This window comes from Lampris incognitus, chromosome 6 (assembly GCF_029633865.1).
Source record: "Lampris incognitus isolate fLamInc1 chromosome 6, fLamInc1.hap2, whole genome shotgun sequence".
Classification (NCBI taxonomy): Eukaryota; Metazoa; Chordata; class Actinopteri; order Lampriformes; family Lampridae; genus Lampris; species Lampris incognitus.
Window position 1 is genome coordinate 18,718,765 of NC_079216.1, and position 13,741 is coordinate 18,732,505.

At 44.6% G+C, this 13,741-nt stretch overlaps 1 protein-coding gene across 1 annotated transcript in view; it reads left to right on the forward strand.

The window, feature by feature from the left end:
• The first annotated feature begins 2,867 nt into the window (after positions 1-2,867).
• LOC130114477 (leucine-rich repeat-containing G-protein coupled receptor 5-like) overlaps positions 2,868-13,741 on the forward strand; it is a 39,190-nt gene continuing 28,316 nt past the window's right edge. Inside the window, exons 1-2 of the mRNA XM_056282356.1 lie at positions 2,868-3,067; positions 9,741-9,812. Coding sequence (XP_056138331.1) covers positions 2,868-3,067; positions 9,741-9,812 — 272 coding nt within the window. The remainder of the gene's footprint in view (positions 3,068-9,740; positions 9,813-13,741) is intronic.

The window sequence follows — 13,741 nt, forward strand, 5'->3', positions numbered from 1 at the left end:
TTATAAATCCATATAGTGTTGTTATCCTGTTTTAATGTTGTATGCTTCTCTCACTAAGGTGTGTGACTAATTTTTTTTTTTACATGGTGATGCTGGTCGCGTGGCTCGGGTCCTGGACTGTTCCGGTGGCGTCTGGACACTGCTTGGCATCCTCCTCATCATATTCTTCATATATTTTATAATTCCATTATAATTCTGTTACCCGCTTTCAGTGCTGTATTGTGTAAATTGTGTAAACACAACATCCATGGCACGTTGTCCGTCTTGGGAGAGAGATCCCTCCTCTGTTGCTCTCCCTGAAGTTTCTCCCCTGTTTTCTCCCTGTTAAAGGCTTTGTTTTTTTTTAACCGGGCGTTGTTTCTTATCCGATGCGAGGGTCTAAGGACAGGATGTTGTGTTGCTGTAAAGCCTCGAGGCAAATTTGTAATTTGTGATATTGGGCTATACAAATGAAATTGACTTGACTTAACTTTATTATCTACTAGAAGAACCCCGCTACAATGTAGCGGTTTGGTTATCCACCCATGTAAATCTCCCTCCTCTTCATCCTGCCAGCTAACCGCCTTCCCCCTGCCCCTAAACCCCCCCCCCCACTCCAACTCCCTCCCCCCAAATGCTCAGAATCATCTGAAATGCCGAGAAAAGTGGCTTTTAGCCATTTTTAGAAAATGCATATTTTGCGTAATTATGCGTAATTATTATAATTATTTTAATTTTCTGCTATTTTTCTGGTCCTCTCTGGAACAATACCTACCACCTCCAAAAAAAAAATGAGGATCATAAGTGCATTTTTGCAAAAATGCATTTATTTTGCATAATGGCAAAACATTTCTAAAGTCCCAGAACATTTTTTTATAGGTGAAAAAATCAAAGATGCTCAGAATCATCTGAAATGCCGAGAAAAGTGGTTTTTAGCCATTTTTAGAAAAATGCATATTTTGCATATTTATGCATAATTATGCATTTTTGATGTTCTGTTATTTTTTATAGGTGCCCCTGATCATCCCCAATAACCCCCATAAGAATCAAGGCCCCAAGTGCTTTAGTTTGGCCGTTTATAGACTCTCACACAGACACACACCACACACCAGACACACATTGTGAAAATACAGGAGTAGATTATTATTATTATTGTTACTATTATTTATTTATTATCCATTATTCATAATCTCAAAACTGGTACTGTACAAATAAAGTCGCCAATCCTTCAAAAAAGCATTTCATATTTATTTTCATTTATGTTTTTATGTCAAATTTGAATACCAACGTTCATACCGTCGATTCAAGCACACATGGTGCAGTTACAGATATTGACCACTAGATGTCAGACTCGAGCTGTACTGCTAAACTGTGTTAAACTGCAGCGCGGACTCTGACACATACGACCTAACAACGATGAAGATCACAGGGGAGGTTTGTGTTGCATTTCAAATATAATTTCAAATCCAACACTATCAAGACTCAAACCAAGCTGCGATAACGCTGATAACCTCGTGTTTAGTCGTCTGTTATGATATTCAAACACTTTCCCCCAGCTTGTTGCCTGTATTACATGGAGCCTGATGCACAAGCTTTACTCGTCGGTGTCATTCAGGGCTATTTATACTTTTGGCAGATGTGAAGATAAAGTTCGGAGGTCATGGCAGCCTATATAACCCTGCATGACATCGGCAGATGCATTCGACACAAATAGAAACCTAGAAAAAAAAACGTTTTTATTAATCTTGACAAAAACTGAGAAACATGACAAGCACAGTCTCCCATCCACCTCCCACCACGGAGCTCTGAGTACAAACCAACACCCTTTATGTCACAGGCATGTTTACCTAGCCACCGTGCTAGTGGTTCTCAATCAGGTCCTCAGGTACACCCAGTAAGCCTGCTGGTTTTCCATCCGACCGGGTAATAATTACATTCACCTGATGGTATATCTCTAAAGGCCTTTGCGCACTTTCTCGTGTTTTTTTTTAATTATTCGTTGCAAAAATTCTCTGTAGGAAACAAAATGGAGTCCTCAAGCGTTGAGGATGAATTTGTGGTTGTTTTCGTTATTGAGGAGAAAGGCGAAGGGAAATATTGGATTTCATATATTCAGTATGAAAAGGGCGCTTTATGAACTTCAGGAGAGTAATCGGCCAAGTTTAATGCACTGCTTCCAATGCAGCAACCACTGACCATGCTGGCATATGTTAACATAAACTGCATGTAAAGATACTCACAAAGTAGGGGACACACACACACACACACACACACACACACACACACACACACACACACACACACACACACACACACACACACACACACACACACACAGTTTACTTGGCTCTGAGTGTTCCAACAGCTCTATAAAAATATATATATAAAAAATAAAAATCGGAGCATGTGAAAAAAAGCACAGAAAATCAATTGTTCCGAAAACATTTATGACTCACGAACTTTCCCAAGTTGGTGTTTAAATTCAATGGACAACACCTGAAGTCGTGTGTTATTTCTAACCTGCGAATTTACACGTTTAAAGGAGGAGGAGGGGGGGTCGGACCTGGCGTGCAAACAACCTTAACACCTTCCTAATCGGAGGCTGCATGGGGTAACCGGAAGAACAGGTGAATGCAGCAGTAGACCGCCGTGCCCTGGCTGCCCTGATCATACGAGACGTGACCTCAGCATAGCGGCAGACCACAACACGGACGAGCCAAGCGGAGCCCCCACGGAGATGCGCTGTTGAACGGCCGCCCGCAACGCGATGACGACGCGCCGGTGCGCTCCTCTCAGCCCGCTTTAAGTGCCGGGTGACAGACGCGGGACGCAGAGAAGCGCTGGGTGACGTGAGGAGGCAGCGCACACCGCTCTTCCTCCCCGACACGATGGATCCTCTCGCTTGCGCCTTCACCTTGCTGGCGGCGGTGATGCACGCCGCGGGCAGCGTGGCACGAGCCGACCCCCCGGACAGCCGCTGTCCGGCCGCGTGCAGGTGCGAGGCTGACGGCGGGCTGTGGCGCGCGGACTGCGCGGACGGCGGTCTGACGGCGGTTCCCTCTGACCTGAGCGCGTTCGCCTCGTCCATGTGAGTAGCGCGTCAACGCGGGGACACGTCCTGCGCGTGGTCGGACTTTACCTTTAGTGTAGTGGTCTCCCCCCTTTAGTGTCTCCCCCCTCACCGGCCTCACCGGCCTCTGCAGGGATGCTGGTACGGTGGGTTACAACTGGTCTGGAAAAGTGTTAGTTCATAAATAAACAGTTTAGTCCGGTGCAGGAGGGAAGTTCTGCTGCTGGTAAAGGTGGTGAAATAGGTCGTCACAGACCAGCAGGCTACACTTGATAAGCTTTAGGGCTCAGTGGGTTGTTAGAGAATAAAGGCTCGTCTCTGTGTCCGATCTGGGAGGAAACTGCGAAAGTTCACAAGTGTGTGAATTAAATTAACAGGATGAAATTAACTCTGGTTAGTACTGAACGATATCTGCTCACGTAAAAATACCATATTAGTGAATCTAACGGTGGTTCATCACACTGGGTTGTCTGGCAATGTGAAGTGTAAATATCAAACCAAAAGTAGCTTTTAAATATTGCTCCGTAAAATATTTCAGACTTCATTGTTGGAGAATTTTTAGATAATAGATTCTTGCTACCATTAATTCAGACAAGCAAATGGTGCGTCTTGATATGACAATATCCAAACATTGTGCTGATAACAGATGATGCTGACTAACGCTGGTTTGTGTTGTGTATTTATTAACTCCTCAGTAAAGACCTCACATATTAGTCCATACCATTTTAGCTCGTGGGACGGAATTGATTAAACTTTAACAAATAACGGAACAGGGGGGGGGGTAGTAGAGGAATATGGGAGAGTGTGTGGATATATCAGACTGTACAGGGGTGCTGGAAGCATCCGTTTCATTCGTAACACAAAGAAAAGAAGCCGGAGGAGAAGAAACCCCGAATCTGTCTGCAGCAAAATTCAACATGGGGTGAATTTTCCAATGTTTCGGCGACTTATCCAGTTCTGGTAGTGTCTGGTGCTCACATCACCGGCTGTGATTTTGTCGATGTTCTTCACATAATTTCCTCCAAGAGAGATAACAACAACTAAACTATTCATAGTGTCCATGCTCAGGAGTCCAGGTAAGAAAATGAAACAAAGTTGAATCAGTTCACATGGACACAACGTTTATTGACAGATGATGTCAGTGAGCGATGAAACGTATTTGTCAGTAAATGTTGTGTCCAGATGAACTGATTCAACTTTCTTTGATGATTATTGTGGTGACATTACAAGAGAGGACAGCAGTTACACATTCACACACCTGCCGCCCATCCGTGGCACAACTGGATCAAGTACATATAATAGTTGAACCAGTATTATTATACATGTATTGTATACATCAATAACAACCTGCCTAGTGTTTCATAAATGCGCAGTGTGCTAGAAGACAAGAGCACCAAATCAAGCCTGCTGATAAAAACCCGATGATGACGTTGACAGACGACGTCTTGTATCAACTCTCAGATATGTCTGTCGCTTTGGATAAAAGCGTCCGCGAAATGAAACGGCAACATTGTAACATTGTAAGAACAAACGACCCTCACGCGCCGCGGTCCAGGGAGGGTTAATGCACGTGCATGTCGGGGCCTGCTGTCTCTCTCGTGACACCCGCTCATCTCAGCGCCTGCAGGGACACGTAGCACAGCCTTTGATCTGCGCCCCGTTTACAAAGTAACCGTTTCATTTAGCAGCCGCTTCTATCCAGAGCGACGTACACATCTGAGGGTTGGTGCAGCACAAGCAGCACGCAAAGTGCCCCAGAAACTGGGTTCAAGTCCGATAGGACATAGTTGTCAACAGGCAGCGCACAGAGGCAATGTAACGGGTGCACAGCAGCTATTTTTTCCTTTGTGTTTTTATGAATACCATCAGGTGTGGAGGTGTCCGTGAAAGAGCTGGGTCTTGAAGATGGAGAGGCCCTCAGCGGATCGAGTGGAGTTTGGTAGGGGGCTACAGAAGAGACTAGTCTGGCTAGTCACTTAGGGCCCTGTTGTGAAAGTGCCACACGCTCATCGGCTTGATTAGTGGAATAAATCCCCGCATACGTTTTACATGCCGTTTGGCAATGACGTCAGCATCGAAGGCCATAACGCTTTCTGTACGTGCAGGGAGACGTGTAGCTTTATCCATGCGGCCTCCACAGAGTTGCTCGGTCGTCTTCTTCTGAGAGGACCGCGTACTAACAGCTTGTACGACGAGATTCATTCAGTGTGGTTTTTCACATGTGCTGTTAAGATTAACAAGTAGGGCATAACACCTATTCCGTACCACTTACGTAGGCTCGTTTGCCCTCGTCTTTTATAATACGGTTACACAGTGACGTCAGCGGCAGTCAGTACAGCATTAGTGTTTGGTCTTGAACACCCTGACATGTGCTTGACTGACTGAAATAAAACTCTCCATTCATCTACTGCCATGACTCTGTTCCAAGTATACGTAGACACTATTATCAGGTCTGCAGCGGACAAGCGTGAGAAAATGTCAACTCATTACACAGAGGAATAAAAAAAAAAGTTTGAAACTTAAGCCCCTTTAAGACAAATGTCATAGGTATGAGGTCTGGGGCTCAATACATCTTTGCTCTACTTTTACCAGAACCATTTCTTGTACATTTGTTGTAAGGTGACTAAAGAGTTGTAATTTTGATCTGTGGCCCAGTGATTAGCGCTGTTGCCTCACAGCAAGAAGGTCCTGGGTTTGAACCCCAGGCCGTCCGAGGTCCTTTCTGTGTGGAGTTTGCATGTTCTCCCCGTGTCTGCGTGGGTTTCCTCCGGGTGCTCCGGTTTCCTCCCACCATCAAAAAGACATGCATGTTAGGGTTAACACTCCTGCCTGGGCCCCTGGGCAAGGCCATGGAAAGAAGATCTGAAGTTGGTCCCTGGGCACTGCTGCTGCAGCTGCCCACTGCTCCCATACAATAGGATGGGTTAAATGCAGAGAACACATTTCATTTTAACTTGTACAATGACAAAAAGTGGCTTTCTTCTTTCTTCTAAAGACAATAAGGAATGCCTGACATGCCAGTAAAAAGTGTTTTGTTGTTGATTCAAATTGTAAAATGAGATTTTCCATCCATCCATTATCCAAACCGCTTATCCCGCTCTCAGGGTCGCGGGGATACTGGAGCCTATCCCAGCAGTCATTGGGCGGCAAGCAGGGACAGGCCCTGGGCAGGCCACCAGGCCATCACAGTGCCAAAATGAGATTAAAATTAGATTTTCACCATTTGCAAAAAAGTCATGCCTTCACTCTGACTGGATACAGTCAGTGAAATTGAATGATGGCTCCGTTTAAAGGATGATAACTTCAGAATATAACGCTGCCATAAGAACCACCCACAGAAATGTCTGGGTCCGTGAAGAGGTCCAGTGAATGGGTCCTAACGTATGCGTTGGGCTCTCTCTCTCCCACTAAACACATACATGTAAACGCAGAGACTTCGGCCTAGTCCACATGTACAAGGGTATTTTTCAAAACGTAGCTTTTTCCCATGCGTTTTGGCCTTTCGTCCACATGCAAACGGCGTTTAGGTAACTAAAGCGGGTATATTTTTAAAAAGCCCTCCAAAGGGCGGAATTTTTTTTAACTCTGATTTCTGTGTATCAGTGTGAACATGAAAAAAGGAGCGTTTGGGGGAACTATGACGTCACACCTCAGTTTGCACATGCTCTAAGCAGCAACTCCTCCTCGTCATCGGTCCACACAAACAAGTCACGTTTTGCTTTTGGATCTGCCATAGCGCCTTGTGCCGTGTGCCAGAAAGGTGTCGATGAATAAAGGTTGGATAAATAAATGAAGAAACAGATGTCAAATAACTATGAATAAAAGATAATAATCAACTGGATGGATGGGTGTTTTTAAAACACTACCATCCATTATCCAAACTGCTTATCCTGCTCTCAGGGTGGCGGGGATGCTGGAGCCTATCCCAGCAGTCATTGGGTGGCAGGCGGGGAGACACCCTGGACAGGCCACCAGGCCATCACAGGGCTATTTTTTTTATTTATTTTTTTACTAATTTTGCATCCATAATTCATTATTTTATTCTATAGAATACAGATAAACCTAGAATTATAGCTACTTATAGAATTTTTGGCCACACAGAATTTTGACATTTGAAATACAAATTCTGTTTAGGCTATGATTCAAAGAATGAAAGATACTGGCCAATAATATAAATGGCGGTGAGCTGTCAGTGAATTGTGTTCCAATGAAATGAAGTGTGTCACAATGCAGCCACGCGACCCTGAGAGCAGGATAAGCGGTTCGGATAATGGATGGGTTTAAACCAATACCGCCAAACGAAAACCAGCTCACTACGCCTGCTCAGAATGATCTTCCCCGGTATTTGACGTAGACTTTATCGCCACCTACTGGCCCGGCGTGATTGTTTGAGCGTTTTTAGTCGATTTATGCGTTTGGAGAGATGTTTTCACCGGTTGTATAATTAACCCGGACAAACAAGGATGCCGTCGTTGGCGTCGCCGGGTCATTCTGCCGGGACTTAAGCCCCTAACGTTTTGAGTGTAGCCCCGAATATCGTTTTTCATTTAAGCCTATGTGAAGCCCGACAAAATACGTAACGCGAGTGAACGTCCGATAGTCTTCGTAACATAACAGCCTGTCGAAGTAAAGGCAGGTCTCTAAACTAACTCCGTGTGCGCGCGGGCGTGTGTGCGCGCGCGCCGCGCATTGCGTGGGTCTGTCACGTGACACAATATAAAGCGGGAAGAGTCGAGTAGAGGAGAAATGGAGACATTTTTTTTAAAATCTTTTTGGATTCTTCCAAAAGAGAAGGAAGGGTAAGAATTAAGCCTATGTAATAACTTTTCAATAATGGTTGAAATTGCCTGTTGATTTATTGGATTCGGCACCTACAATCATGACGAAAGAACTCTCTTCATCATGATGATGGCAGGTACCGTTTAGCTAGCGGGCCATCCCCGTCTGATCCCACAGCGTACTTTGTTGTTCTTTAGCAGGGCTTCTCTCGTAAATACGTCACGTTTCCATAAAACGAACTAACACGGTAACGACTCATTCATTTTACCATAGGCACAAACAGAGGTTAACCATCATATTGAACACTGCAGCACTACACTGCATGAACTGTATCTGAAAAGTGTGTGTGTGTGTGTGTGTGTGTGTGTGTGTGTGTGTGTGCGTGCGTGAAAGAAAAAGTAATATTCCAATAAACTAATGTTAACATAAATATATTTAACTTTTTTCTCTAGTCTGGTACTGTAGCATGTCCATAAATGTTTGTGAAGTATTTTGCCTCTACTCAATGCTAATTACTAACAACTATTGATATTTTGAACATCACAATTCATCATTAATCTGGAGAGTGAACAACAGTTTTTGAGGTACACATTTCAATTTTTCAACGATTAAGACATGGATTTTGAATGTAAATAAGGTGCCAGAGTGGATAAAAAAGCATCAAAATAGATCTTGTTTATCAATCCCCCAGGACCCCCCACTACAGAAGTCCGGGCTAAGCCCGAATGTCCTCAAATCCTGGAAACGCCCCTGGATGATGTGCCCAGACTCACAGTAATAGGAGCAAACTAGGCCTGTGGGGTCCCTCCAATTCCATGCTGTGAAAATGGGATCATTGCGGTCATGTGGAAAGATGTTTTTGTTTTTTTTAAACGGAAGGGGACAATATCCGTTTAGAAAAAAATCCGTGTACGTGTGGACTAGGCCTTACTCAGTAGCAGGGGCTACATAAGCATAAAGTCAAAAGTCATGTCAATTTTATTTGTATAGCCCAATATCACAAATTACTAATTTGCCTCGGGGCTTTACAGCAACACAACATCCTGCCCTAAGAACCTCGCATCGGATAAGGAACAACTCCCTAAAAAACCCTTAACAGGGAGAAAAAATAGGAAGAAACCTCAGGGAGAGCAACAGAGGAGGGATCTCTCTCCTAAGATGGACAACGTGCAATGGATGTTGTGTTTACACAATTCACAGAATACAACATTGAAAGAGGATAACAGAATTATAATGGAATTATAAAATATATGAAGAATATGATGAGGAGGATGCCAAGCAGTGTCCTGACACCACCGGAACAGCCCAGGACCCGAACCACGGGAAAAAAAAAGAAGGCACACAAACACACACACACACACACACACATACACACCATAATAGAAGTCTTTGACATGCTAACACATCAAGGTCTATAAAGATCTGCTACACTTACACCACCCATTTCTTAGTAGAAAATACAATTTCTTAGCTTTTGGCTTCATCTTTGTCCCCTACAGCCATCTTCCTTGTCTTACTGGATGCAAAGTTGCGTATAATGTCTTTAAAGTCCACCAGTTTAGCAAGTTCGCACTCAATTGTAAGTATTGCCATTATCATGGCTTAGGATGAACACCATTATTGCTGGCCTCCATATGACCCCTAGCAGCTCTGCCCCTAAAAGCCCCCCCATGCAGTACCAGATTTTTTTAGGTGCCTTATGAGCTTTCCTTTGTCATAGCCATGCCAAACCAAGCTCAGTGAGCTCATTAACGGAGAAACATCATGTGCCATGTGGCTACGGGTACAATATAGTGCATTTAAACAGAGATGGTGCTGTAGAAAAGATCGGTGCATATGGAATAAACAGCAGGGATGACTGGTTCTGCGTGCATTTTGGTAAGAAAAAACTCTTGGTGTCTTCCCCATACAGAGATCTGAGCATGAACAATCTCACCCTGCCGCCAGGCCCTGCCTTCTCCAACGGCCACTTCCTCCAAGAGCTGTAAGACTGTCTTTTCTAAATGATCTGATGACCTAACTTTATTGACTGACGTGATGAAACAGAGATTCAGGCATTCAGCTGAAATGAAAATAGTTATGCAGAGGATTTTGCAGAACAACAGCTTTCGCATGCTGCATCGATTGCTCCCATATGGTGCGCATCCAACACATTAACATCGGTGCATGCTCCATCTACCTTTACAGGTGATTTCAGAGGGTTTTATGAGCATTTCACCCAACAGGACCTGTGGCATGGGAGTCACAGGTCCCTCTCTGCATCGAGCAGAACAGCCCTGGGGCATCATGACGACTTCTGATTTCCAAACAGAATTTCTTGATTTATGGAGCACTTTTATTACTAAATTACATAAGCGGGATGGAGCCGAAGGATTATAGTGGCCTGAACATTTAACTAGCTCCACTAAAGTTTTACCAGGCGAGCTATTACAGACATTTCTTGGCCAAAAGAAATGTCAGTGATATTCTCATTACCTCTTACATAATATTAAAATGTATTCTCGGGCAGCTACAGACTTCGTTTAGGGTATCGCAGCAGAAGTATTGAAATACTTGAAAACCTTTCAGTATTCAGAATCAGAATAATCAGAATCAGAATACTTTAGACATCCCCGAGGGGAAACTGGGTTCATGTATACAAGACAATTTTATAAAACAGCGGCTCTACTGGGAAAAATGTGAAAACATACAGCACAGTAACTTAAAAAAAAATTATGACAGGGCTACAAGAACTCTGCTGGCGGTCCAGCAGAGTGAAGATCAGGTCTCCCAATGCAGCTCCGTCACTGCTGCAAGCAAATGTCCTGACTGGACTGAACGTTACTGCTTCTGTGTGAAAGCATTATGCACCAACCTCAACCTCAACCTCTCTCTCTCTCTCTCTCTCTCTCTCTCTCTCTCTCTCTCTCTCTCTCTCTCTCTCTCTCTCTCTCTCTCTCTCTCTCTCTCTCTCTCACACGCATTCTTGTACTTTTATCTTTGTGAGGACCCCCTCATTGACAAAATTTCCCTAGCCCTTAACCCTAACCTTAACCATCATAACTACATGCCTAGCCTTAATCCTTCCAGTGTTTCCCAACCGGGGGTACGCGTACCCCTAGTGGTACGTGGGTGGTCCCCAGGGGGTACGTGAAAAGATTTAAAAAATGAAGGAAAAAAACATTTAGAAACTGTAACCAAATAATGAATAATGTATAATCTTTAATAATGTAACCAAAATTGGGACAATTAAAACCAAGTAATAATTTGCTGGCAATATTATTATTGGCTATACTTTTTCGTAATGCGCGACAGTTTCCCACCGGACTTTGTCCGTCGTCACTCCGCTCACGAGCGCATACTGGCGCGTTGTTTGTCTTGCTAGCGAGCAAGATATCAGGCCTCTTTCAAAGTTTCGGTTAACGTTATGGATAAACGGCCGGGTCGAGCGGGTTCATCCAGCAATAACAGCACAGCTGGTACTGCTGAAACGGGAGAACCCGTTCAGAAGAAAAAACACGGAGAAAGTAAAGCATCGTCAGTTTGGTGAACAATTTGTGCTGTCTGGATTTACTGCCACAGCTACAGAGCCGCCGTATGGGTTTCCTCTGTGGCGACGTGCTTTCGACTATTAGCCCGAAACCGTCCCATTTCCATCGCCACCTCAGTACTAAGCGTCTCTCCCGTGTGGGTAAACCCGCCGAGTTTTTCCATCAAAAGCTGGCTGAATTTAAGAGAAGCCAAGAAAAACTAAAGAAAGCGACATCGGTCTCAACCAAGGCTTTGGATGCATCATATGCTGTGTCGCTAAATCAAAAAAGCCATTTAGCATAGCCGATGAGCTAACCTTGTGTAAACTACTGTAAACTACTAATACGACACGTTAGCCCCTAGCTAACGGGTCTGGCCCTTTAGCCGAGCGGTTTGTGCTGTCGCCTTGTGGTGCAGTACACCCCATATCGAATCCCGCACCGGGCAAGAAAATAACCGGTTACATTGGTGGCAGCGGTGGGATCCGGAAGTGTGCAGATCCTCAGAAGTCTCTTCGGAGCGCGGGAATAACAAAGCGCGAGGGCGCGCTTCCGGGGAGGGTGACGACTGTAAACTACTAATAAGACACGTTAGTCCCCAGCTAACGGGTCTGACCCTTTAGCCGAGCGGTTAGTGATGTCGCGTTGTGGCGCAATACACCCCGTATCGAATCCCGCACCGGGCAAGAAAATAACCGGTTACACTTACCTGCTGCTGTCATTCTCGCAGAAACAGTGATCGATAAGAAAGCAGCTGATGTCCTGAAGAAAGTGCCGTTGTCAAATAACACTGTGTGCCATCGGATCGACGACATGGGAGTTGACATGACTGACCAAGTGGTGGAGAAATTGAAAGAGTCGGGTACGTTCGCTTTGCGGTTGGACTAATCACCGGATGTCCGTGGGGAAGCGCAGCTGGTTGCGTTTGTGCGTTACAAAGACACTTTGGAGATGAACAAGCACATTCTGTTTTGCAAGAAACTCACGAGGAGAACTACCGGACAGCACGTTATTAACGTTATTGACAATTTTTTGTCTCTCAACACAAGCTGGATTGGAAATCCTGGTCTCATGCGTGCACGGACGGCGCTGCGGCGATGACCGGCAGGGTGAATGGTTTAATGGCCCACATCAAAAACGTAAACCCTAATGCAGGGGTCAGGAACCTTTTTGACTGGGAGAGCCATAAAAGCCAAATATTTCTAAATATATTTCATTGAGAGCCATATAGTATTTTTAACGTATAATAAATGAAATATGTCTTACTTTTAATGCGACTTCTGGTGCTGCGTGGCGTATCGAAGTGCCGCTTTATATGTGACCGTTTCATCGATGCAATGTTATCATTGCATATGAGACATACGGCAGATCCTGCTCTCTCCACAAATGCAGATTCCTCTGCGCACGCAGCCTGGAATGCACGGTAACCACCGTCTTTTTTTCTTTTCGCCCTCTTTTCCCTTACAAGGGTTGAAGCGGATAAACTAGTTGGCTATCTGATAAAATTGATTTCTTCACCTTTACAATGACCCGGACATGCTCGCGAGCCATTGGTTCCCGACCCGACCCACGGGTGACCCGTGACCCGTGAAATTTATCTTCAAAACTAATTTCTGTTTACTTTAAAATGACACAGTATTATTAAGAAATATCACAAGTATTTTAAAATCAGTTCCAAACTGATTTTTTTTTCAACTCAAAATTGTCTGGGAGCCATATGCCGTCACCGGAAGAGCCATATATGGCTCGCGAGCCATAGGTTCCCGACCGCTGCCCTAATGTTACATGGATGCACTGCATAACTGAGCGAGAAGCATTAGCTAGCAAGAGAATGAGTCCAGAGTTTAAACGATGTTTTGAATGATGCCCTAAAAGTGATCAACTTCATACAGTCTAGGCCTTTGAATTATAGACTGTTCGTCACTTTGTCAAGACGGTGGGTCAGAACATGAACAGCTACTGCTTCACACCGATGTCCGGTGGGCCAATATTTTTTACCTAGGATGAATCCTAGCTGAATCCATAAATCGAAAGAAATTCCCTTACTTCATTGCGTAGCTCGAACAGCCGCTGTAAAGTCTTCCCTCGGGATCACCACCGATATATTTTCCAAGGAAGAATTCGGAAAGTGCCCGCCCTCAGGTGCTAGGATTGGCCAGATCTGTCTGTCAGTCAACTTTCCGGATTCATCCTAGGAAAAAATATTCGCTTACTGTACACACAGTTAAATTGGCACAGTTAGCTTGGTTGCAACGTGGCTAATGGCTAACAGTTAGCTAGCAAACGTGGCTAGGGTTAGGGTTAAGGTTGTTGCGTGTTCGCATCGGCCTTGACTGACAGGCAGATCTGGTCAATCCTAGCGCCTGAGGGCGGGAACTTTCCAGATTCATCCTAGGAAAAAGAA